Source organism: Brassica napus, chromosome C4, assembly GCF_020379485.1.
Source record: "Brassica napus cultivar Da-Ae chromosome C4, Da-Ae, whole genome shotgun sequence".
In the NCBI taxonomy this organism is placed as follows: Eukaryota; Viridiplantae; Streptophyta; class Magnoliopsida; order Brassicales; family Brassicaceae; genus Brassica; species Brassica napus.
In genome coordinates, this window is record NC_063447.1 from 40257527 (window position 1) to 40282056 (window position 24530).

At 34.4% G+C, this 24530-nt stretch overlaps 3 protein-coding genes and 1 pseudogene across 3 annotated transcripts; 1 reads left to right on the forward strand and 3 right to left on the reverse strand.

Annotated features, from left to right (window-relative positions):
• Positions 1-607: 607 nt before the first annotated feature.
• Positions 608-1689, reverse strand: LOC106427004 (small EDRK-rich factor 2). Its single transcript, XM_013867734.3, has 3 exons — positions 1450-1689; positions 1018-1120; positions 608-921 (listed from the first exon to the last, which is right to left on the reverse strand). The coding sequence occupies exons 1-3, from the start codon at positions 1454-1456 to the stop codon at positions 816-818; spliced, it is 216 nt and encodes a 71-aa protein (XP_013723188.2). The 5' UTR covers positions 1457-1689; the 3' UTR covers positions 608-815.
• A 9561-nt stretch (positions 1690-11250) lies between these two features.
• On the forward strand, positions 11251-13105 carry LOC106426978 (PLASMODESMATA CALLOSE-BINDING PROTEIN 3-like). The gene is made up of 3 exons (XM_013867709.3): positions 11251-11764; positions 11931-11964; positions 12786-13105. The coding sequence occupies exons 1-3, from the start codon at positions 11467-11469 to the stop codon at positions 13021-13023; spliced, it is 570 nt and encodes a 189-aa protein (XP_013723163.2). The 5' UTR covers positions 11251-11466; the 3' UTR covers positions 13024-13105.
• A 704-nt stretch (positions 13106-13809) lies between these two features.
• LOC106386653 (dirigent protein 18-like) lies at positions 13810-14876 on the reverse strand. Its single transcript, XM_013826474.3, has one exon. The coding sequence runs from the start codon at positions 14657-14659 to the stop codon at positions 13925-13927; it is 735 nt and encodes a 244-aa protein (XP_013681928.2). The 5' UTR covers positions 14660-14876; the 3' UTR covers positions 13810-13924.
• Positions 14877-15078: 202 nt separating this feature from the next.
• On the reverse strand, positions 15079-16548 carry LOC106426962 (annotated as a pseudogene).
• Between the last annotated feature and the right edge of the window lie 7982 nt (positions 16549-24530).

A 24530-nucleotide genomic window follows, 5' to 3' on the forward strand; every position in this document is an offset into this window, starting at 1 on the left:
GAGCTAACACTCTTTTTTTTGCTTAAATCTCAGAGGTGATATCAAAACTGGGGCGACAAGGAATCAATGTTTGCTCCCAGAGCAAGAGAGCTCAGGTGAAGTGATTGCAAAAATCCTAAGAAACCATCAAATAAATGATTCATAATGCACAACGCATACTTAAGAGAATATATCTAGTGAAGATTCATCCAGCAAACACCAATGTTCCTTAGTCAGATAACACTATCCAGTAAACATAAACAAGAGTTAATAGAAAATACTTCCGAGAGGAAGAGGGAAATTTAACTATAGTGTCGTCAAATTTGCAATTTCCAGCACAAGAGGCAGTTAAACGGGATTCAGACAACAAGACCAAAGGTCAACTGCTCAAGTCTTAACTAAATAAGCCGAATTCAAACATTCTGATAGAGTGAGCGAAACATATAACTAAAGCTACAATGACCCCAAAGAGACGGTTTAATTGCATGTATATACTTTTTAACAGATCAGAGAAAGACCAAATAAGATCTCACGACAAGCTATGAAACTCCAGTTTCAGTACAGTGACAGCACAATGCGATTCAGAGACGAGATAAGCTCAGTTCTTAACTAGTTAAATTTGCACGAATATTCATAACAGATCATATAAAGGCCAAATAAGTTACCGCAAGCATCAGACATAAATTTTTCAACAGAGAAACAGCATAACGGGATTCAGACAAGAGTACAACTCAAGTCGAAGTTAACCCAATTTGAAACATTTTGCGAGATGTTTATAATAAAAAAAAACCCGTAAAAGTCTACATTATTGCGCCGAATAGACAGACCAAATGATTTCACTTCTTAGCAGTTCCTTTGCCTCCTGCTCCTCCACCAGAACCTGCAGCAGCTGCAGCTTGAGCAGCCTTCTTTGCTGCTTTCTCTTGCAATGCTTTTCCATCTCTGAAGTCATACACACAACAAATCTAATCATCAGCCATCAGGAATCCAAGATCAGTTCAAATCAAAACAAAATCTTTTAGTAGGATTCGTTTTCACCTTTCACGGCGTTGCTCCGGCGTCAATCCGTCGTCAGCACCCTTTCCTTTTCCTCCAGCACGAGCCGCGGCTCTTTCACGGTCACGCTCTCTCTGACTTCCACGTGCGGTTTCACCATCAAATCAAAAATCTTGAATCAAAGAAAATGCAACAAGCTTTGTTTGTTGTAGCTATTTGTTTATCAAATCAGAATCTCATGATATCTAAGCAAACAACCTTCGACAAGCAGTCTACTAGATCTAGTCAATTGGATGGTTCCAGAGGCTAAATCAAAAACAATTACAGCTCCTCCCAATTAAGAAAATAACTGATCGAAAAAACCTAAATTTTTGCACATAGAATAGAGAACCCTTTAAAGATCGAAACACAGAATCTAAAAACGAAAACCAGCGGAGATAACAAGCGAATTGAAGGAAGATAATCAAAGGATATGAGTCATGGTGAATTGAGGATGAATCCGCGTAAGAACGAAGCGATCCGGTCAATGCAGAAGAAACGCAGCCAAGGGATTTGGATTTTATGATGATGGGATTCTCTTTTAAGTCAAGTCGACTTCGTCGTGAGCCTCTCCTTTTTATATATTCTCTAATTCCACCTTTTCTCTTTTTTTTTTTTTTTGTTATTGAATATTAGGTTGGAGAAAATATTTGTTCGATTTCGGTTTGCATCCGGCGGTTCAGTTTTTTGGGTATTTATTTGGTACGATTTAGATTTATAAAATTAGCTAACCATATCTATTTAGATTTGGTTTGGTTTAAGTACTTCTGATTTTTGGTTTATTCAGGTTTTAAAAAAATACCATAATTATATCTATTTTTAATAAAAAACAATTATGGATTTTATTTTTTGTGGTTAAAATTAAAGTTATTAATACATAAATACAATTTTCTTGTTCTTATTTAAATATATTTTATTATTATTTGATAGGTATTAACAACAAAATTAAAGATATATAAAATATGTTTCGCAAATAAGAATAAACTTTTTCATATTTTTTTTATTATTAAATAAACAAGATTAACTGAAATAAGTAAACTGTCAACACATAGAAAACTTAATAATGTATTTAAAATTAAAAAATTGATAGGATAAAATAATTCTAAATTTAAATAAATAATAGTCCTATTAGTAGATAAAAGTTGTAAACCAAGATAATATTAGTAAATTAACATAGATATAAATCCGATTTCTTATGTTATATAGTTTCAGATAGGTATGCTACTATTTAAAATCTATACTATTATTTATGAAGTGATTTAGTTTATTTGTCATGATTTCCATGATTTTAGGTATTTTTGCTTATTTGTCATGTTTTAATTAAGTTTAAGCGGAGTCATTAATTTATTAGTAGTTTTAGTTGAGTCCATAATTTATTAATTTAAATAATATAACTAAAAAGTATGTAATTAAATATATAATTATTTTGATTTTGCTTATGTGTCATATTTTCCATGATTTTAGTTAATTTTGCTTATTTGTCATGTTTTTATTAGGTTTTAGCTTAGTCATTGATTTATTAATAATTTTTAGTTAAATCACTAATTTATTAATTTAAAAAAATATCTGCAATCAATTTTATATATAATTAAAAACGAATTTTGATTTAATAATATTTAAATTTATATGTTATATTAAAAAAATTATTTTCTTATTTGCCATATTTTATCAGGTTTTAAACTTTTATATAGGTCACTGATTTATTATTAGTTTTTAAGTGAGTATTTATTAATTTTCACAAAACCCTTAATGAATTTTTTATATAATTAAAAACGAATTTTGATTTAATAATATTTAAATCTATATGTTATATTAAAATTCTTGTTTTCTTATTTGTCATCTTTTATTAGGTTTTAAACTTTTATATAGGTCACTGATTTATTATTAGTTTTTAACTGAGTATTTATTAATTTTCACAAAATCCGTACTGAATTTTATATATAATAAAACACGCATTTTATTTTAATAATATTAAATTTATATTATATTAAATAATTAATTATAAAATAATATAATAAAATTGTGAAAATATATTTAAAAATTAAGAGAATTCTTATATATATTGTTTTGCTATCTGAAACAATATTTTTTATTATAAAGTTAAAAAACTAAGGTATAAAACAATTTATAATTAAATATTAGTCAAACAAAAATATTTATATAAAGATATTTTCTAAACTATTTCTAATATATGAGTGTTTTAAAACTTTTAACACAATAATAAGTACATAGTTTGATGAACGTTTTTTTGACATATATAAATAATTTGATGTTTGATTTAACTATTTAAAATCATAAATAATAACTTAACTTGTGACTGAGTTCAAAATTTTTTTATTGCTTTTACTTTAAAATAATTTAAGTTTAATCCGTGAAAACAATATAGGTTCAGTTGGTGACCACTAGAAGAATGAAAAAAAATGAACAAAATAAAAAATAAAATTTCATTTGAGGAATTGAAAAAATAAAAATAAAATATGATTTTTTGTTCAATTTGTTGCTTATCAAAATTTCATAGGAAAATTTTTTCTTATAAATTCATTCCTCCATGGGGAATTTAGAAGAAAAAAGTGGGATCTACCTTTCAATAATTTGACTAAAATTTCAACATAACTGGTATGAATTTTGAGGAACAAAAAATTCACCATAATTTTTTTCCTTCAACATGTTCACCAATTAGAGTTTTATAATGCCGGTTTTTGAATTAATAAGACATAAAATAATAAGTATTCGTAAGATGATTGTGCCCGCATGTGCGGACGAAACACCTAGTTATATTGTAATAACAGTTTCAATCAGCTTAAACGGTTAATAACAAAATCATATCCATATATTTCGGTTTATAGATAACTAGTATTAACCCCATGCTTCGCATGGGAATATTTTTGCTTAAAACACATTTCAGTTAATTAAACTTGATAGGTATAAAATAAATTTGTTCCGTAATAGCTTGTTGAATGTAAAATTAACCACGAACATATAAAATTAAGTTTGATCTACCTGTAAAAAATTATATTGATCTGAAATAGCTTGTTGAATGTAAATATTAGTTTGATTTGAACCTTCCTATTTTACTTTTTATGTCTAGTTCTTTTAATGTTTTCCTTTATTTTGTACATGGAAAAATATTGATCTTTTTTATACAAAAAAAAAGCTTAATGCATGCTTGCTCTTATAACTTTAAAAGTATATGATACCAATTATAAGCCCACTCACTCGTCAACAAAACTAAACCATGGACAGTAGATTAAATACCTTATTCATTGACACACAAACATAATGATTTTCCATGTTTTAGATTTTGTCAACCATTCTCTAAAGTTATACTCACAAATATATTTAAATATAATACATACGAAGAGCATTTATCTTTATCAAACGACTTCTACCACGTTTACATTTGTTGCTAACTTCTATCTTCCTCCTCTTTCTCTCTTTCTTCTCGTTCTAGAACGCATGTACCGGTTGTTGTGATGCTTACTTATAAATTGAACTCAGCACTGGCTCTCGGAACATTCAATATGAAATTATGAATCAGGATTTTGTAATCAAAGAAGGAGAATATTAACTCTTATTTTGTTTTTGATCGATTGGTAGTTTCTCATATTTTAATCCAATCTGAGAGAATTTGAGAGACATAAGAGGGTGGAAAAAAGGATAGTGGGCAAAAAATGATCGTGGTGGTTTGAGTAACTGTTGCACGATCATGTTTATTTTTTTCTAAATATTATTTTGTTTTTTAATGCAGAAAAATAGGAGATGAAAAAAGTTTAATTATTTTATTTTTTACTTTTTTATAAATCTTTTGCCAAATGTCAAATTTTGATTTGATAGGTGCCTTGTGCTTTAGTATATAAAGAATATAATACATACGAAAAGCATTTACCTTTATCAAACGACTTCTACCACATTTACATTTGTTGCTAACTTCTATCTTTCTCCTCTTTCTCTCTTTCTTCTCGTTCTAGAACGCATGTACCGGTTGTTGCGATGCTTACTTATAAATTGAACTCAGCACTGGCTCTCGGAACATTCAATATGAAATTATGAATCAGGATTTTGTAATCAAAGAAGGAGAATATTAACTCATATTTTGTTTTTGATCGATTGGTAGTTTCTCATATTTTAATCCAATCTGAAAGAATTTGAGAGACATAAGAGGGTGAAAAAAGGATAGTGGGCAAAAAATGATCGTGGTGGTTTGAGTAACTGTTGCACGATCATGTTTATTTTTTTCTAAATATTATTTTGTTTTTAATGCAGAAAAATAGGAGATGAAAAAAGTTTAATTATTTTATTTTTTACTTTTTTATAAATCTTTTGCCAAATGTCAAATTTTGATTTGATAGGTGACTTGTGCTTTAGTATATAAGGGATTAAATTCAAATGATTTATTTGATATTAACCATATTCAAACCATATACCTTTGGTTTGGTTTTAGTTGGTTCAATTTCATTTTATCGAATTGAATACCTCTACCTAAAATGGAAAAATTCTACATTATCAAGACCCGACTTGCATAGTCGAGGGGATCCTAACTTCATATATTCAACGAATCGATACAAAACCGAGAACAATATATGTATCTAGAATTTTAAAAATATAAAGATGTATAAAATATTAGTCATAATAATATTTATAAAATCTCAATATTAGATTAACATTATAAATATAATATATATTATTTTAGATTTTTTGGATAAATTTGAATAATTTATGTATATACTTGAACCAAATTATATTTATTGTTACTTTTAGATAAAACTAATTGATCTGAAGGTATCCGATGAGTATATGAGTAAATATCGGATCTTAAATAACATAATCAGCGTAACCCGAATGGAACCAAACCAATTCAACCCAAAAAATAAAAAATTCCTGAATGAATCATCTATCTTTAATATCAGAATATCTGAAACTTTAAAGGACTCAATCCGAATTTATACAAATATCAAAGCTTATGCCTAATTGAAAATATTTGTAAAATAATATAAAAAAATTACGGGTAAATTTATTTAGGAGCAAATTTAAATTTTATAGTTTATGGGTACTATTTTCAGAATTACGGTTTGATACTTTTTAAAATGAACCAATTTAATAACAAAAGACAAAAAAAAAATAAATAAACACAATGGAAAATGGTTTAAAATTACCTAAAGCAAGAAGCTTGATATGTACGAGAAAAATTATCAATAATTTGCTCAAAATATGAAGTTTCTACATATTTTTTTGCAAAAACATTATAATAAATTATTTTTCAAAATATAATTTGTAATGGAAATAACCTTACTATACTTCATGAATTCCTAATCTCGAAATTTTATCCTATTCAAACTGTCGACTTTCCTGTCATTTAGTTTAGGATTCTTCCAAACATTACTTCAAATTTGTAGTCAAACATTAATTAATTTTTTTTTTGAATTGTTGATCTGATCTATTCACATTAAAGTTCAAGTTATTTACGAAAATATCGTTATTTTTTCTTTTTCTGAACCCTATAAGTGGCATGACTTTCCAGGTCATGGCGTCCTTTTCCAGTCCTATGTCATTGTAGGCATCAAGAAACATGATATTATTGGAGTTTCTATTTTCCACTAGTATCCTCTTCAACAAACAATTTGCCATTGTGAGAGATACGACCATGACATCATGGTGGGGAGCCCTGATTTTCTCCGGGTCTTTTGCTTTGAAGCATATTGAGTTGGTTCCTAGGATCGTGTGTTTCACGTTCCTGGTTTCTTTGCCATTCTTGTCACTTATGATGCTTGTCTTGGTGGCTGCATGTGTAGTGCCGCTTAATTTAGAGCTGCCAGATATTACATTGATTGAATATCATGTCGAGGTGGAAAAGTAGTTCTGGCAGTTGGTTGTTCTCCTAGGTTTTTGGCTTTGTCGGAAAGGAATTCCAAGAGCTATTCTTTCTTCAGGATCTCATTGACTTTCATCTTCAGTGAGATGCAATTTTCCATTTTGTGATCATGGTCGTTGTGGAATTCGCACCACTAGTTTTGTTTCAGAATACTTCTGGTGCTCATCTTCTAAGGTCACTTGACCTGGCCCACATGCCTCTAAACATTGACCAATTCTGGTTTTCTTTAGGTCGGTTATGGTATCTACCACGATTTCTGCCACATGCATCTTTTCTTGGTTTCTGATAGGGTTTGTCATCTTTGCCACTCTTTTCATTCCCCTAGATTTTTGTCTTTAGCAATGCTTTGACCGATGTGCTGAATCTTCTTCCCATTTTACTTGTGCCCATGCCCAGGACAGTACGTTCTCCATGGTTCTGCATTGTTACTTTTTCAGCTCCTTGTATCATCCTCATCCGGCAGCACGTCTCTCTTGAAGATGGAGATGACTGTCGAGGCATTACATCCGAGGATTGATACCTTTTCCTTGTTGAAATGTGTATGTAGCTACGCAGTGGTTCAGCTCGGTGTTGTAGGATCTTGTAAAGATCGTCGGCTGTCTATTCTATGTTCATGCTGATCGTAAATTTTCTACGAACAGGTTGGTTAGGGCTGCAATGGAGCATATCGATCTGTTAGGTAATTTGATGTACCATTGTGGAGTCTATTTTAGAGTCTTTACAGGCTTAGGTGTGTTTTGGAGCATTGAGAGTTTATGGAGCTATATGGAGCTTAAATGAAGATAAACCCGTAGTTAAGCAAATGAAGAGAAGATAGAGTTGATACCCAGAGGAAGTGTTGGTCGACACACATCCTTGGTGTAGATCGACATCCGATGCGAGAAGGCCTTGTGGACTAAGATCAAAAATTGAGCCCAAAACCCTCCACAAATTAGAAGATTGCCCCTGACGTGTTTTGACCTAAAGTATATATGGTATTACATTGTTTAGGAAAGAAGAAGAGACATATTAGCTTTAATTATTCTTAGAAGCTTGATATCACTCAAATTATCATAAGGAGTGATTTGTACTCTCTCAAATAAGAGGTCGAGTTGTAGCACTTAGGGATCAAATTCACAGGAAGCTAAAGCACACACTAGATCTAAATAGTTATTGATTAAGCTAGGATAATAGATTATAAACCAGTATATAGCAGGGGTGTGGGAAAAGTAATTGCTCAACTGATTGATTGGGGTTTGATGGAATGATGGTTTGCTAGACTTAAGGTTTCTATTCAGGAAATCAGGATTATTGTAGTATAGAGACTAAGGTTGGATATTCTAGAACTCACGTTTGTTTAGATTTACTATTGTCTAGATCTAAGGTCTCAGCTGTCACTTTTTGATCTTGAGAAAGTGTCGATCGACGCTATTAACAAGCTGTTGATCGATACGCCTTTAGATCGTCGATCGATACAACTACTGAGTTGTCGATCGACGTTCCTTCAAGCAAGCTTTAGCGAGCGGGTTTGAACGGTTCACTAGTATTCCTAAATCATCTTCCGCTTGTTTCTAGCAATCCTAGCACAATGTAAACTAATTCAGACAGAGAACTAAGCTTCCGCTTGCGCCCTAATATATATAGGCAAAGTCCTAGTTAGCTATTATAGAACACATGCATTAAGAAAATTTTAATTGATTCATATCCTAACAACTTAGTAGTTCTATATTTTGGGCTAATCCCTTATGACTATCTGAACCCTAAAACTAATAGGTGGATCTATTCAAGCAAGAAGTTCGTCACAGAAACCATAGATGAATAGATATAAAATAGAAAGCAATGATAAAACCAAAGGAGTTCCAGGAGGTCTCTGAAGGAGTTCCTCCCTTCTCTCATAACATAAACTAAGAACAAGATGTAAAGAAAGTGTAGCAGTCAACAATGCCTTAGAAAACACATAAATAGGGTTTTAAGTCGTCCATGGGTATTCTGGTAATTTGTGGTTGCTTCTGGACTTAAGTCGGCCTTGAAACATACTCGGCCCGTGTTCTGGAATCACTGTCGATCGACACCAAGGGTGCACCGTCGATCGACGTTACTTCATCTCCTCGACAGCTCTCTGTCTCACGAGACAGACTGACCACTCTTCAGTAAAACGGGCATAACTTTTGATCTAACTGTTGGATTGACCTCAAACTGGTGGCATTGGAAAGCTAAATCAAAGCGCTGTCAAAATATGGGCTCAATCGCACAGTGGGAATGCCTCCATCCGTATCTAAACATCTGACGCGTCTATGAAGCTCTGCACCTCAAAAGGCTCCAAAAGACCTCAAAATCACCATATTTCTCCAAAACGTACATGAACCTGAAAACACTCTAAAACAACTATAATGTATTTAAAAACATATATATACCATGGCTAAAAGTGGGTAAAATCCATGGTATATCAAAGCTTTTGTAATGTTTGGAGAGAAGATCAAGAACTCTTTGAGAGTATTATTGTATTGGAACTCCGGTTTTTCTATCTCTAATCTAATTATGGAATTCATCTTGTTTATCTTTATGTTTTGCTTGATTATGTCTGAGTAGAATACTTGTTAGACTTAGGGTTTAACATGGTTATGATGAATTATTCATTACAGAACTGTTAAGGTGATTATCTAGAATCCTTCACAGAGTTAGAGCTTATTGCTTGCATTCTAGAGTAGCTAAGTAGAATCATGATATAGGAGTTTGACAATTGCGAGAGTAGGCTCAAACCTGATAGTAATTCTGTTAAGCTAGGTTATTAGGCACAGTGACACACTTGTTTAATCAACTTAGTGAACTTATCGATTTGAACACTAACGCATGTTTGGAAGCGTATCGATCGACATCTTACATGTGTATCGATCGACACTCGTTTCGTATCGCATATGAAAGTATTGTACATATTCAAACTTGTAGTCTCACAGTGAGAGCTGGAGATCTTATAATTGCATTAGATTTCTAGGATTGATTATCACATGTTCTCAGCATCTATATCATAACTTTGATTACCTAAACCTGAAAGTCTAGCTTATGTCTTATCTATTTTCACAAACTACATCTATCTTATTTAGTAGGAGTTATTGGTTGTTGTATTTTAATGGATTTGAAAATCTGAACTAAATCTAGTGTTATTGGTTCTGTGATTTTGAAATTTGTATTAAAATCAGGTGTTATTGATTTAATAATTCATAAATTCTATATCAAATCAAGTGTTATTCAATCGTACGGATTTACTAATATATTTGATTTTATAATGGATTTGTTTGGATTTTTTAGTTAAAAATACAAAGACTCAAATTCGAGAGAAAACCTCTGGATTTGCATATTTTACTTGGATTTATAAATACGATATGAATTTTTAAATCAATCAAAATATATAAACCAATAACACCTCCTAATTATTGGTTTTAATTATTTACTGCTTTAATATCTTTTTACCTAGTTTGATCTTACATTTAATCTGATCTATTGAGTGCCCCCGTTCCATGTGGATTTGATCCATAAGTACTACATCCGATCTCTTATTTGAGAGATTTAGTTTTAGGATTAATTTGAGCTTGCATCAAGCTCTTAATTTGATTTTGACTGAGGTGACCAAAGATTGTTCATGCTCACCTCTGGTCATCACCATGTAGTCCTTGTTATAGTCCTCTTTCTAATGTCAAGTTGTCATGGTAAATTTAAGCATGGCTCTCCGTGATACTATGGAAATCAGAAGTAGCGACTGAACAAGGAACAATAATCAATGATCAAAAATAGTGTTTTGTTGATTAACGGAGCAGGAAATACAACTTATAAGCCAAAAAACCCATGTTCTAGTTTTTGTTGCTAAAATTGAAGTGTAGAATAATCGATCCAACTCTTCTAAAATTTATAAACCCCTTTTATATGTTCAAGTAGTTGGAAATTAGGTTAGATTTTTACATATCCTAAAATATGGAAATATCTAAACTTAGTAAAAGTATTTCATTTTACCTGGAGGTAGAAAGAAAACTTAGTCCAAAAGCCAGAAATGAAATACCATTAACTTCTCTAGTTAGTTCTGAAAGTATTATCACTCATTTTTAAGAATACTAGTATGATACAAAAATCGGTATTATAAATTTATAATATACTCATACCATTTGGGTGACCCACTTTCCTTTAACAAAATCCAACAAATCAACAAACAAAAGAAGTTTACATTTGATGAGTATAGCATTTTCTTTATCTCGTATTATCTCAGACGATAGGAAGCAATCCATCTAGTCATGGAACTGAATTATCATCAAAGACAACAAAAATCAATAATCCACCTTATAAATTTGCAGTTCCACTTTCTTGCACACTTTAATTTTAAGTTCTTAGTGATTGGTTTCATAATTTCGGGTAGCAACTTGTCCATATATATATCTTTTATCTAAGCTTTATATAAATGAATAAAAACTCGGAAAGCTCAATTTCAACCTCAGGAAACAGAAACACAAAAAAGAATATAAAAGTAAAGAAATAACAAAGCAAAAGCAAAAGAGAGTGGTAAGGCTCCACACTCAAACTCTTCACTCTCACTCCTCTCTCTTACCGCTTGCATTGCAATGGCTCTCTATCTCCAATCTCTCTCCATCATCCTCTTTCTCCTCCTCCCCTCCTCCACCGCGATGTGGTGCGTTGCTCGGTTTGATGTTACGAGCCAAGCGCTTCAGTCAGCTCTAGACTACGCATGCGCCGCTGGAGCGGACTGTGCTCCAATCCAGTCCACTGGTTTATGTTTCCTCCCAAACACCATTCAGGCTCACGCATCTTACGCTTTCAACAGCTATTTTCAGCGTAGAGCCATGGCTCCTGGTTCCTGCAACTTTGCCGGCACCTCCACCATCGCCAAAACTGATCCAAGTATGTTCTCATGTATTTAATTCCGGTTGTATCTATGTTAGTTGACCTCAGTTTGTTGATTTTTGTTTCAGAATTTGTATCATTTATGCTTTATACCTTTTTGGCTTGGTTGAATAAGTTTGCAAATTGATTGTTTTGGGTTTTAACTTGGTTTATTCTTGTGTAGGTTATGGATCATGCGTGTACCCAAATTCTTTGAGGTAATTTTATGCGATGTCTTCATTTTGCTGCATATTACATCTGTACCCCAGTTAAATTAAGGTTTATACGCATTTTTAAATCGATAAGTTTTGATGTCTCAATGTTTACAGTTTTCTGTTTGAAATATAAGTGTTTAGACTGATTTGAATATAATTTCATTAAATATTCGCTGCTATGCGACCATGAGATTAACTAACATAAAATTCTTACCGTCAGTATAAGCAAAAAAAAAAAAAACATTTTCTCGTCCCCTAGTTTTTTTTTAAAATATTCTACTGCACGATTTTTTCATTGATTTGACCGATAATATGTGAATCTATTTCATGTGTCGTACTATTTGCATGTCTTTAGCTGTAGAATTGGGAAAATCATTCAACGGTATAGATCCTTGTCAGTGACTCAGTATATGGGTCCCATTCATTTTTAGTGTCTGTATCTCTGTTAATATTCTGTTATTAGTTCTTCTTTCACTTTTTTCTGGTCAGAATAGTACACAAGTATGGAAATAAAACACCGAACAGTTAGAATTCTTGAAAAAGAAAAGAAAAAGCATAATAAGTCCTCTTAAAATAGACCTTTAGTTGCACTTTAGAGGTTTCTTGAAGAACAAGTTTATTCGGTTTCTTTACACTTTCGATAGTTCTTAATTCTTAACTTTAAATTTCTTATCTTTTTTTGATATTTTTTAAAAAGATTTTGGTTTAGTTCTGGGGAAAAGATAGAAAATGTAGTATTCTTAAAATATATAAAATTACATTCGTTTAATAACTAAGTTATTCATTCAGCGAAATGATTTTCCTTAATTGCATTGCTATGACAGTAACGCTGGAGGGTCAGCTTCGACCACAACGGTAGGTGGAACGCCGACAGCAACCGCCGGAAACATTCCAGTGACGTCACTGAGGCCACCGTCTGGCACCACGGCATCACCGTTTGGGATAGGTGGCAATGGTCTAATTCCGCCGGGAATCACAAACACTGATGAATCTGGAGCTTATATAAACACGAGTACGGTCTCAGTAGTATTATTGGTGGTCTCCGTTTTGTGGTTTATATAGGTTTCTGATTTCTGTATTCATTGTATGGGCTCAACATTTTTGTTAAATGGGTAATCAGACGGAAAGTGTTTTTTAGTATTCATCGGATGATCTATTCTGTACTCTTTTTATCTATAAAAGAAATAGGAAAACTGTTTAGCCCACAATGTTAAACGTTATCATGTTAAAAAAAAAAAAAACTACTTAGAAATGCCGGTTTAAAATTTTAAATCATAAGTTAAATATAGTTTATTGCGAGGAAAAATGATGTGCATCTATACTAACAATATACCACAAGCTTTAGCTTATTAAACTTTAAACCCTGATCCATCTCCTTGTTTTCAAATCTGTGTCGCAGTCTCCATGGGGAGTTGCGAGCGGACACTAATTAGTGGCAACATAGTTTGCAATCACGTGCGGCGTGTTCCTTCCTTGCCAACTATTTCTCTGTGAAACTGGTATGAGAAAACGTTTATACAAGATCCAGTCACACAAAATGATGATATATTGTGGCATTTTTAATACAGGTGTGATATGTGGGTGGAGCTCTCTTCTTAGTTTTTGCTGCAGCCACTCTAATTTCTTGGGAGTGTTTTGAGTAAACCTGTGAGTTGTGACCCTATAGGAGAAGTAGCGGCTTAGCGACCAATGTTTGGTTGGGCACATCAGAGGCCTTACAGTATTCTTATATGCTAAGTTTATTCTCGGACCAAAGCATGTCTGAAATAAATACAGACCTTCTGATTGTACTTTTGGTGTCTAGCTCCTATAAATAGTTCATAATAGGATGTTTGCTGTATCAAATCATATAAAATCCAAGTCTTCTTTTGAGTTGTGTCCATCACAAGAAGAAAACATTCTCAATTCGCAAACTGAATCACACATTTTATAAACATTCAGTTTCAAGTTTTGAACATAAGTTTCAGTACTTAAGATGGACAATGATCCTCAACAGCATCTCTGCTCCATCAACAAAGTGTTGCCCCGAAGGAATCAACGGCCTAACCTCTGCGAACCCGCAAGCGTTCTTAAACCTTCCGGTTCCTCCGGTCACAGAAAGATGGGACATGGCGCTTCCGATCCTATAGATTCCATAGAAATTGAGATTATCATTGTACTCTCCACCTTCAAGCATAGCAGTGAAAGCCATCATCTGTGTACTTCCGTCTGCTGAGCTTGCAACATAAACCCCCTGAGCTTTGCCAAGTGGCTGAGAACCCAAGTCAGGACCGGATGTGATTATGTCGTCAATCACTGTGATCGTTCCAAAGCCAAGACTCAGACCATCAGGTCCCAGTTGTGTCTGAATCCCATTTAGATTCTGACCTGAAAACGCTGTACCGGATAAACCGGTGCCTAGAGGAATGCCGTTGATACCATTAACCGTCGGTATTGCACCGTTCGCATTTGGTATAGCTACACCGTTTTCCGGTGGAACGAAACCGATTTGCTTAGCAAATGGTACTTGGCCGTTGTAAATGTTTCCAAGCAAACCAGTAATGGGTCTTGCCGTTGGACTGCTTCCACCAAGTATATCATGCATGTACAATTCGAATATCGGCTCTTCAGGGGCAGGATCGAGTGCAATTGTTGCAGAAAAAAGAGCAACTATGAGAGCGATTGATGTTAAAAGTGAGAATGTTGAACGTTTGGTCATTTTGGAGAATGCTTTTCTTTTGGATAACACTTTCTTTTGTTTTGCAGTAAAGATTCTTTTGGATAACTCTTTCTTTTGTTTTGCAGTAAAGATTTGTGTTATTTGAGATTTGATGCAGGTTTATAAATAAGGAGAAAAGTGATTGTGAAGTTGTTACATTTCAAGGCTTGTGAAGTAGTTGAAATGGAGAAGTTAATTATAGCTAGAGACTCTCTTATGGTTTCTTGTTTTAGTCCATCAAATGGTTATTTTATAATGAGTATTTTATAATTAATGTTAGACAAGTGAATCAGATTTGGGTGGTTTAGGTTTTAGATATATAATTGTTGATTAGCTTAATGGCATGAAAAGCAATGAGCCTATATGATCCAAAGGCAAACTACAGTTATTATTTATTTATTTTTGACAACAAGAGGAAATTATAATCCGGACTATAATCAATAACACAAAAGGCATGAATTTCTCTGAAGACAAAACTTCACCAATCAGATTTTATATGAATTACAAGTTAACAACTAATTTGGTGCTTTAATGACCTCCAATTTAAACCAGGAAGTCTCTCAAGGACACCAAAATGAAAAGAAACAAACAAATCAAGAGCTGCAAGGTAGATCAGACAAGGAACAAACATAACAACACCTGGAAATTCCAGAGAAGCAAATTAACAGGGGAGAAACCATAGAGCATCCTTGGGATTGAAGTAGGAGAGGATGGGGAAGCGTGTGAATTTCTTTGTAGCCAGATGGAAAACACAGATGTCCGGGCATGAAGGTTCCTGGACATAGTTACGGACACGGTCATGACGGGTGAAGTAGATGGAGTTTGGTTCGATGCCAAGGGTAGGGTCAGCAGGCACAGTGATACCAGAGTCGAGGAGGAGGGCCTCATCACCTAGAGAATGTACCTCAAAAGACAAGTTCTCTCGGTGGAGAATATCTTCCGAATCTGGATTAGGATCTGTCTTGTAGAGGTGGAACATTCTCTTAGGCATCATGTCAGAGGTGGTTGCCTTAAAAACCATGCTCTTAACCAACAAAACTTCTCCGGATCTGGTAACAGCAATGTTGTAGTTAACCTTTAACCTACCTGCATATGTGATTTCCTCAGAACTCGGAGGAAAAGCTGGGTGAAATGGTAATATAAAACTCCTCTTGGTCACTTGCATGAAACCTTCATGTCCAGACAAATCCAGGAGTCGAACGTATTTACGAGTCGTGTAGACGTAAAGAAAGTCACCCCGGAGTACCATATCAGATATGCCTTGAGAGGTAAAGTGAACACCAATCCGTGTTGGAATGGTACGGTAACAATCTTCCCCGTTCTTGCAAAATGCTATATATATTCAGCACCCTTGTCAAAAAACCAAGCAACAGTGTATTCTTCCTTCCTTTTGTCCACCCACAAAAGCCCTCTCAGATCTTTCACCCTTTGGCTAAACCCTTTCTCTGGGAAACCACCAACTGCTCTCTCGTTGAATTCCTTCTCTCCTACTCGCTTAAGACTAAAAAGGTCAGACTTAATTGACTCTAGAGGTGGAAGATTGATCCTCTTCTTCTCGCTGAACACATGTTCGATGTAGAGATTTGCTCCGGAATCTAGGGCCAGGAACCAGTTACCTGAGTTTGCTAGGAATCGAGTCCCTGAAAGGTCTCTCTCGTTGACTTGTTAACCCTATCTTCTTCCGGGTTGAACAGCACACAATCATCTTCTGAAGACAGGATCAGCAATGGAGATCCACTTCTTCGCCGCACCGTTTGTTTCGAGCACAAATACCAATTACGACACACCATCTTTGCGCGGTGGAAATCTATAAAACACAAATGCTCCAAAAGAAATCTCAAGATATCCATTGGGAGCTCCGACCAGCTGCCAGAATTAGGGGTCTCCATGGAGAAATCGTCTACAATCCAAATTTCATAATATCTCCTCTTAAATTTAAATTTGAGAAAAAGACAAAAATAGCACTAAATCAAGTTTTTGTTCCTATACTAGCACTCAAGGTCAAAAGTCACAAAAATAGTACTTAATGTTTTATCAAAAATCACAAACTTAGGGTTTAGAGTTAAAGGGTGGAGTTTAGGATTTAGGATTTAGGGTTTAGGGTTTAGGGTTTAGAGTTTAGGGTTTAGAGTTTAAGATTTAGGGTTTAGGGTTTAGAGTTGAAAAATGAGGTTTTGGAGATAAGATTTCAAATTTAGAAAAATTAAAAAATTAAAATTTTCAAAAGATAAAATGCTATTTTGGTCATTTTAGTTTTTGAGTACTATTTTTGTGATATAAACTTAGAAATGTGCTATTTTGGAGATTTGCCCTTTAAATTTTGTTGTGAAACTTAACATCGAGAACCGTAAGTTTCTGTATATTATTATTGAATTAGTGTTTCCTATATAGTTTATGTATATTATTATTGATAAGTGTTCCCTTTATATATACGGGTTACAAGAGAGATAAATGAAAATAAAATAATAAGAAAGATTACAAATCATAAACATAAACGAATTAGGAAATAGGCAATAGGCAAGTTGTAGCCGCCTCTCTCTCCTCTCCAAGTCTCTCTCTCTCTCTCTCTAGGGTTGGACCGTCTCTCTCGCTAAGTGTATGGGCCGGTTATGGACCGGGGCGGTTATGGACATCTACCAATTGATTTATAACACTCTCCTTTAGATGCCATAACCATACATGGATTGTAATACAATTAATGTTGCCTCATTAAAACCTTATCAGAAAAACCCAGTAGGACAAAACCATGATGAAGGAAAAAGAGTACAACACGTACTACTCCCCCCTGATGTGAACCTCAGTGGAGGTCCTTCAGCCTACGCATCCCAATCTGATGCGTGAGTTTCCTGAACGTGCAGGTAGGAAGTGCCTTGGTGAATAGGTCAGCTGAATTGTCATTGGATCGTACTTGGACGACCTGGACCTCACCGGCTTTCTGAAGCTCGTGAGTAAAGAAGAACTTAGGCAATATGAGCTTCGTCCTATCACCTTTTATGTAATCTTCCTTGAGCTAAGCAATGCACGCAGCATTGTCCTCATACATCACAGTTGGCTTTTTGCACTCGGCCATCCTGCAATCAGCTCGGACGTGTTGGATCATCGACCTCAACCAAACACACTCGCGGCTGGCCTCATGTATGGCCAAGATTTCCAAGTGATTAGATGAAGTGGCCGCGATGGTTTGTTTCATGGAACACCATGATATGGTCGTACCTCCATGTGTAAAGACATATCATGTCTGTGATCGAGCTTGATGTGGATCTGATAAATAACCAGCATCAGCAAAGCCAACTAAACCATCTTTGTTATGGTTAGTATAATATAGACCCAAGTCTTTCGTTCCTTGCAGGTAACGAAGAAAATGTTTGATCCCATTCCAATGCCTTTGGGTCGGACAGGAGCTAAACCTAGATAGTAGGTTCACAGCAAAGCTTATATCAGGCCGTGTGTGAGTTGCCAAGTACATTAAAGTTCCTATGGCACTGAGATATGGCATTTCGGGACCTAGGTCATCTTCATCGTCCATCTTGGGACGGAATGGGTCAGTGTCCAGGCCGAGAGACCTCACGACCATGGGACTGGTCAGAGAATGGCAATCGGCCATATTGAATCTCTTGAGTACCTTTTCAGTGTATGACATCTGATGCACAAGGATCCCATCATTTATGTACTCAAGTTATAATCTCAAACAGAATTTTGTTTTCCCGAGATCTTTCATCTCGAATTCTTTCTTAAAGTATTCAACCGCTTGGGAAGTTGTATCCAGAGGTTCCTAGGATATTCAGATCATATATTTTGATGATTATCAATATTGTTCTCGAGAACTTGATGTACATTCAGCTCAATACCCTCTAGTACTTTCATTATCCAGTGGACCATATAAATATGCAGTCACTACATCAGTTTGCTGCAAGTCTAATTTTCTCTCTTATATAGCCAGACTTATGAGAAATCTTAAAAGTAGTTGCATCCACCACATGGGAGTATATCTCCTCATAATCTATTACTGGTCCGTGTGAGAATCCTTGTGCAACATTAGCTTTATATCTCACGATTTCTATTCTTCACAAGACTCATTTATATCCACTGGTTTTAACATCATATGGCGTCTTAATCATATGGCCAAATACGCATTTCTTCTTTAAACTATTTAACCCCACGTTTTCATTCGATCTGTTCTACGAGTGTGCACTCTTATATTGACGTGGGTTCATGATCCTCGTTTATATTCATAAATTCAAGTGCTACCTTGTATCATCTTATGTCGACATTCCTTATTGTGTTCCATTATGTTCCAGACATGATATAATCGATTGAGATTCATTATTATCAGGACTTTTAATACTTTTCAGCTTGGCGTCCCAAGGTACATTGTTTGGTACCTGTATCTTAGAGCTGGCCGGCCTTATCTCTATGTCTGGGATGGTTTCCTTGACCTCGGATTTGTTTTATCATTCTATGCACCTTTCTCTTTTGTTTCCGAGGATTCTTATCTTTTGGAACTTATTGGTCTATCTTGTATAGACTCTGTAGCAACTTGACTGTGTCTCTCTTGGACATCAATTTAGTTGGTGCTTTACAAGCTGGTTTATATATGACTTAGTCATTCTTTTTCGGGTCAGCAAATGTGTCTGGCATTTGATTAGCTAGCTTTGTAAATGTATAATCTTTGGACGTCTATTTCACATTCTTTAGTCTGAGGATCTTGCCAACACAATGATGGTCGATGCCATTCTGTTTCTCTTACCAGCTTATTATTTTCTCCCCCTATTGTTGGATAGTCGGATCCATTAAACTTTGCAATCCGTGTTCTTGGCCACTAAATAGATCAACCATATTTGGCTCAAGGTACTTCATTATTTGTGGGAGATTCATATCCAACATATATCCCCATCCTCATCCTCTTCTAAGGATCCATCTTAGACGGCACATATATTTGTGGTGGCTTATCCAAATATCTCAAGATGTTATATGTCTGGCTCATGACCCGTAATAAATTTGAGATGAGAATATTTATGCTCACCTAATGGTCTGATGCTTATTAGTTAAGATGCATGTAAATTCGTGTGTCCCCAAGCCTTGGACTGAGAGTTTGGACCTATGAGTAATGGCCAATACAGATTTATAAAAGGATTCAGCCAAGCTATATATAGTATGGACATGTGCGGATTTGTCCTCACTGCCCCCTCATGGACATACTATAATCTTTAAGTGCTTTGGGACATCATGGCCTAATGATTTTCTCTTGTGTTCATGCTACACACGTGAGATTCTATGGGATAACTCTTTGTGCCCTTTCCAATATCAATTTCGCATCATGTTTTGGACCAGGATGGCCAATCCGGTCATACCATAAAGTGTATAATTTCGTGGGTAAACCATTCTGGTTACCATGACTATTGCATCTATCATACTGATCTTGGCATAGCCTAGATCAATAGAGAATGCAGATATAGTTTTTTTTAGGACTCATTATGGCCTTGGACGATTTTATACATATATCTGAAGGAACTCTTTGTTTCCTTTGCCCATTGTTTCAATATGGAAACCATTCATTGTTATATCTCTATATAATCTCAATGGGTTTTTCTGGGTGAATATAAAGCATCTAAATGCTTGTCCTTATACATATCTGGCCATAGCCCTTAATGTGTACCATACCCGCAATTCATATTGGCGTTTTCAAAAATCATTCATTCATTTTATTAAATTTTAATAAAACAAGTTCATAGAAATGAAAAACATCAAAACAAAGATCGAAATCAATCTTCTGTTTTTTTTAGACAATCTAAAGTTTCATAATCCATAAGATCGTCCTTCTCATGATTGAAGTCGTTTTCATCATCTTGGTAAGTCATATGGGTTTCAGGATTCTTCCCTTTCAAGCTCTCTTGATTGAGGTCAACTAGATGCTTTGGAGTCCTACAAGTCTTAGCCCAATGATTGCTCATTCCACATTTATGGCACACGTATTTCTCTGATTTAGTCGAGTGTTGGGGTTTGAAAGAAGATCCACGGCCACGACCATGGCCTCGTCCAAATGAGCCACGGTCCCATCCATGGTCTCGACCATTTCCTCGCCCGCGGCCAAAGGATCTTTGACCGCGGCCACGTCCGTTCGATTTGTCTCAACCACGGCCATGCTGGTCGTTTCCTTGGACGTGGTTGGACTCTTTATTGTCCTCTGTAGCGTGTGCATCAGGTAGTGGAGCTGATCCAAGTGGTCTCATCTGACCGGTTTCTCATTAGTAATTCATTGTTCTGCTCAGCGAGCAAGAGACAAGAAATAAGATTAGCATAGGTTTTGAAACCTTTCTCTCGGTACTATTGTTGTAACAACACATTGCTTGCATGGAAAGTGGAAAAGGTTTTCTCAAGCATATCCTGTTCCGTAATACTTTCACCACACAGTTTCATTTTAGAAACAATCTTAAACAATGCAGAGTTATATTCGTCCACATACTTATAGTCTTGGATCCTCAGATTCGTCCAATCAAACCAAGCTTTTGGTAAGATCACCGTTCTCTAGTGATCATATCTCGATTTCAATTCATTCCAAAGATCTAGTGGATTCTCAATGGTTAGGTATTGATCCTTGAGAATCTCAGCTAGATGATGACGAATGATCAAGATGGCTCTGTAACAATCCTTTTCATTGGCATTATTGTTCTCGGTGATACACTCACCGAGTCCCTTGGATTTCAGGATGATCTTAGCATCAGGCGCCCACTGAAGGTAATTGTCTCCAGATAGATTTAGGGCAGCGAAATCAAGGTTGTTGATTTTCGACATCTGAAGTTATAAATTAATATTTTTAGATCTTTTAGGAATAGTTTTTAATGTTTAAACGATTAGGGTTTTATGTTCAAACAATCAAACAAGCCTTCACAGCCAAGATCTATGCCTCACGGCCAATGAGCAAGCCGCACGGCCATGGATGCAAACTAGTTCATTTTTATGCATTTAGTTTGTCTTGTAATTGCAATCCTAACATGGTTTGTTTCTATCAGTTCATGATGCAATCAAAACAAGCAAACCTATCGGCCAAGCAAAGATCAAGCCACACAGCTATTTGATTCAATTCCCATTCCTAGAATAAGTTCTAAGTGTAATTGCAATCAATCAATGTGATTAAGTTATGGTATGAATGCAACAAGGCCACACGGCCACACGGCCACGAGTATGATCAATTCTAGAACAGTTTAACCTAATATGTAGTTTCAGATTTTGATTTTAAAATAATCTAAACTAGGTCATTAGGGTTTTAGTTTAAACAAGCCAAACAATCAGATTCGAGTTTGAACAATCCTAACAATAGTTCTAGGTGATCAAATCAACCAATCAATGTTCAATTTCAAACAATCAAAATCGATTTTCAGAATTAGGGTTTCGATTTTATTAACAAGCAATTTCAATTTCAGGATGATCAAATTCAATCTCAATCAATCAATCAATCAGTTTTAATTAATCAATAGTTTTCGAATTAGGGTTTAGAGATTTCGAAAATTTGATCTTAGATCAAAGGGATTTGATTTGAGATTCAAAACCTTTAAGGTTCTGATTTTAATTGATCAATGGATCAATCTCGATTTTTAGGGTTTGGGGATCGAACTTATAGAGCTTCGATTTACTCGCTTAGGGATTGATCTATTATCCTATGGCTTTCATCTTAGAGATTATATTTTAGGGTTTCATTCTTTACAATCAACCAAATTCGATTCATTATGTTCTTAGAATTCGAAATACCTTTAGTTTAGTTGTTTGTAGAAACCGGACCACCAAGAATGAACCTCGAGTTTAGACACGATCGGGACGCGAGCTGGCTGGGACGCGAGCTGGTCTGGAACGCGAATGGATTAAGGTTGGAGACGCGAGCTGCTTCTATCGGATCGCGAGCTGTCCTTGATGTAGGATGGAGCTGAGTTCGTCTAGGATCAGGAACGCCTTGGGGCTGGATCTGATCAGGTGGACACGAGCTGGAACGGAGTCGCGAACGGATTAGGGTTCGTCGGGTTCGGATTAGGGTTCCAAAGCACTTCGGCGCGCACTGTATCTGTGCGTGAGGGCGCGTCGGTGGTCAGATCGACAAGCGGTTTGCATTGACAGATTCGTCTCGGCCAGGGCTTCGATTTGATATCTTGATCGTTTTCTGGGTCCTCACGGTTTGGGAGAACGGCCTCCTCGAAGTTCCGAGACAGATTCCTTTTCATTTAGGGTTTTAGGGTTTTAGGGATTTGGTTTTAGGCTCAGGGTGTTAGAGGCTATCGTGCTGATAACGTGTTGTGAAATTTAGGATTTAGAAATGTAAGTTTCTGTATATTATTATTGAATAAGTGTTCCATTTATATAAGGGTTACAAGAGAGATAAATGGAAATACAATAATAGGAAAGATTATAAATCATAAAAATAAACGAATTAGAAAATAGGAAATAGGCAAGTTGTAGCCGCCTCTCTCTCCTCTCCAAGTCTCGCGGCCGCCTCTTTCTCTCTCTAGGATTGGGCCGTCTCTCTCTCTAAGTTTATGGGCCGGTTATGGACCGGGCCGGTTATGGACATCTACCAATTGATTTATAACAAATTTCGTTTATTTTTGTTTTTAATTTGATTATGTGAACACTGGTTTGCTATTTGTTTTTGAGGAATTGTCATGTTTACCACTTTTTTAGTTCATAATTCAAATTTACCACCACAAAAAAGATAATTTCAAAAGTATATAATAAATAATTATTTAAATAAATAAAGCAAAAATTATAAAATATTTTTTTATGTTTTCTAATTATACTTTATCAAATTCAAATTTTTTATAATTTTTTTAGAATTTTTTTAAATATTTTTTATGAAAATCAAAAATTATTTTTGAAACTATTTTCTTAATTTTTTTAAATATTTATTTATATATTTATTTGAATCCTAAATTTTACATTCCAAAAACCCTACCCCACCCCTACACTCTAAACCTTAAGTCTACATTTGTTAACTCTATTTATAAATGTTTTTTGCCCTTCGTTAAAAGCGAGGTTGAAAGTGGTGTGTAAACATGAAAAGTGGTATTATGAATATGGTAATTTTGGCTGTTTTCTTTTATTTTTCTAAAATAAAATAATTACTAGGTATTTTGGCCGTTGGAGCATAATAATATTGATAAGTTATTAATAGATGTATTATTAGTTTGAAGACTTATGATAATTTATTGTTCATGCTCTCAAAAATTTAAACTAACTATAATTTTTTTATATATATGAAAAACTTATTCATCAAAATGTATATACTCATTATTGCACTAATGTTTAAAAAAAACTCTCATGTATTATGAATATTTTAAAATTATTCTATGTATTTTAATCATTATTAATAAGTAAATCTTTAAGATCACTCAATGTTTTCTTTTCGACTAATAAACTATAGATTTTTACTTAACAAATATTTAGTTATACATTTTATGTTTCTTAATATTAATTTTTATAATTCAAAGATATTATTTTCTAATAACAAAACATAACATATATATAAATTATCTTATTATTTTTAAAACTTTTTTGGCTAATTTTTATTGATGGACTATTGAAATTAATAAATTTTAAATTGATTTTTGGTAATTTTTTGTTATACTAATTTATAATTAAATCTAATAAATAAATATAATTATTCATTAAGGGTAACAATGACTTTAACCGGTATAATTATTAATATGAAAGTTCGGAACCAAAAAATCACTTCACAAATAATTATATATATATATTAAAAGATCACAAGGGTAGCCAGTGACAACTACAAACGAGTGATTTTTTTATTATTAACTTGGGGGTATCCGAACCTATGGAAGAGACTAGACAAATCATGAAGGGAAAGTGCAGCCCACAAATAGAACCT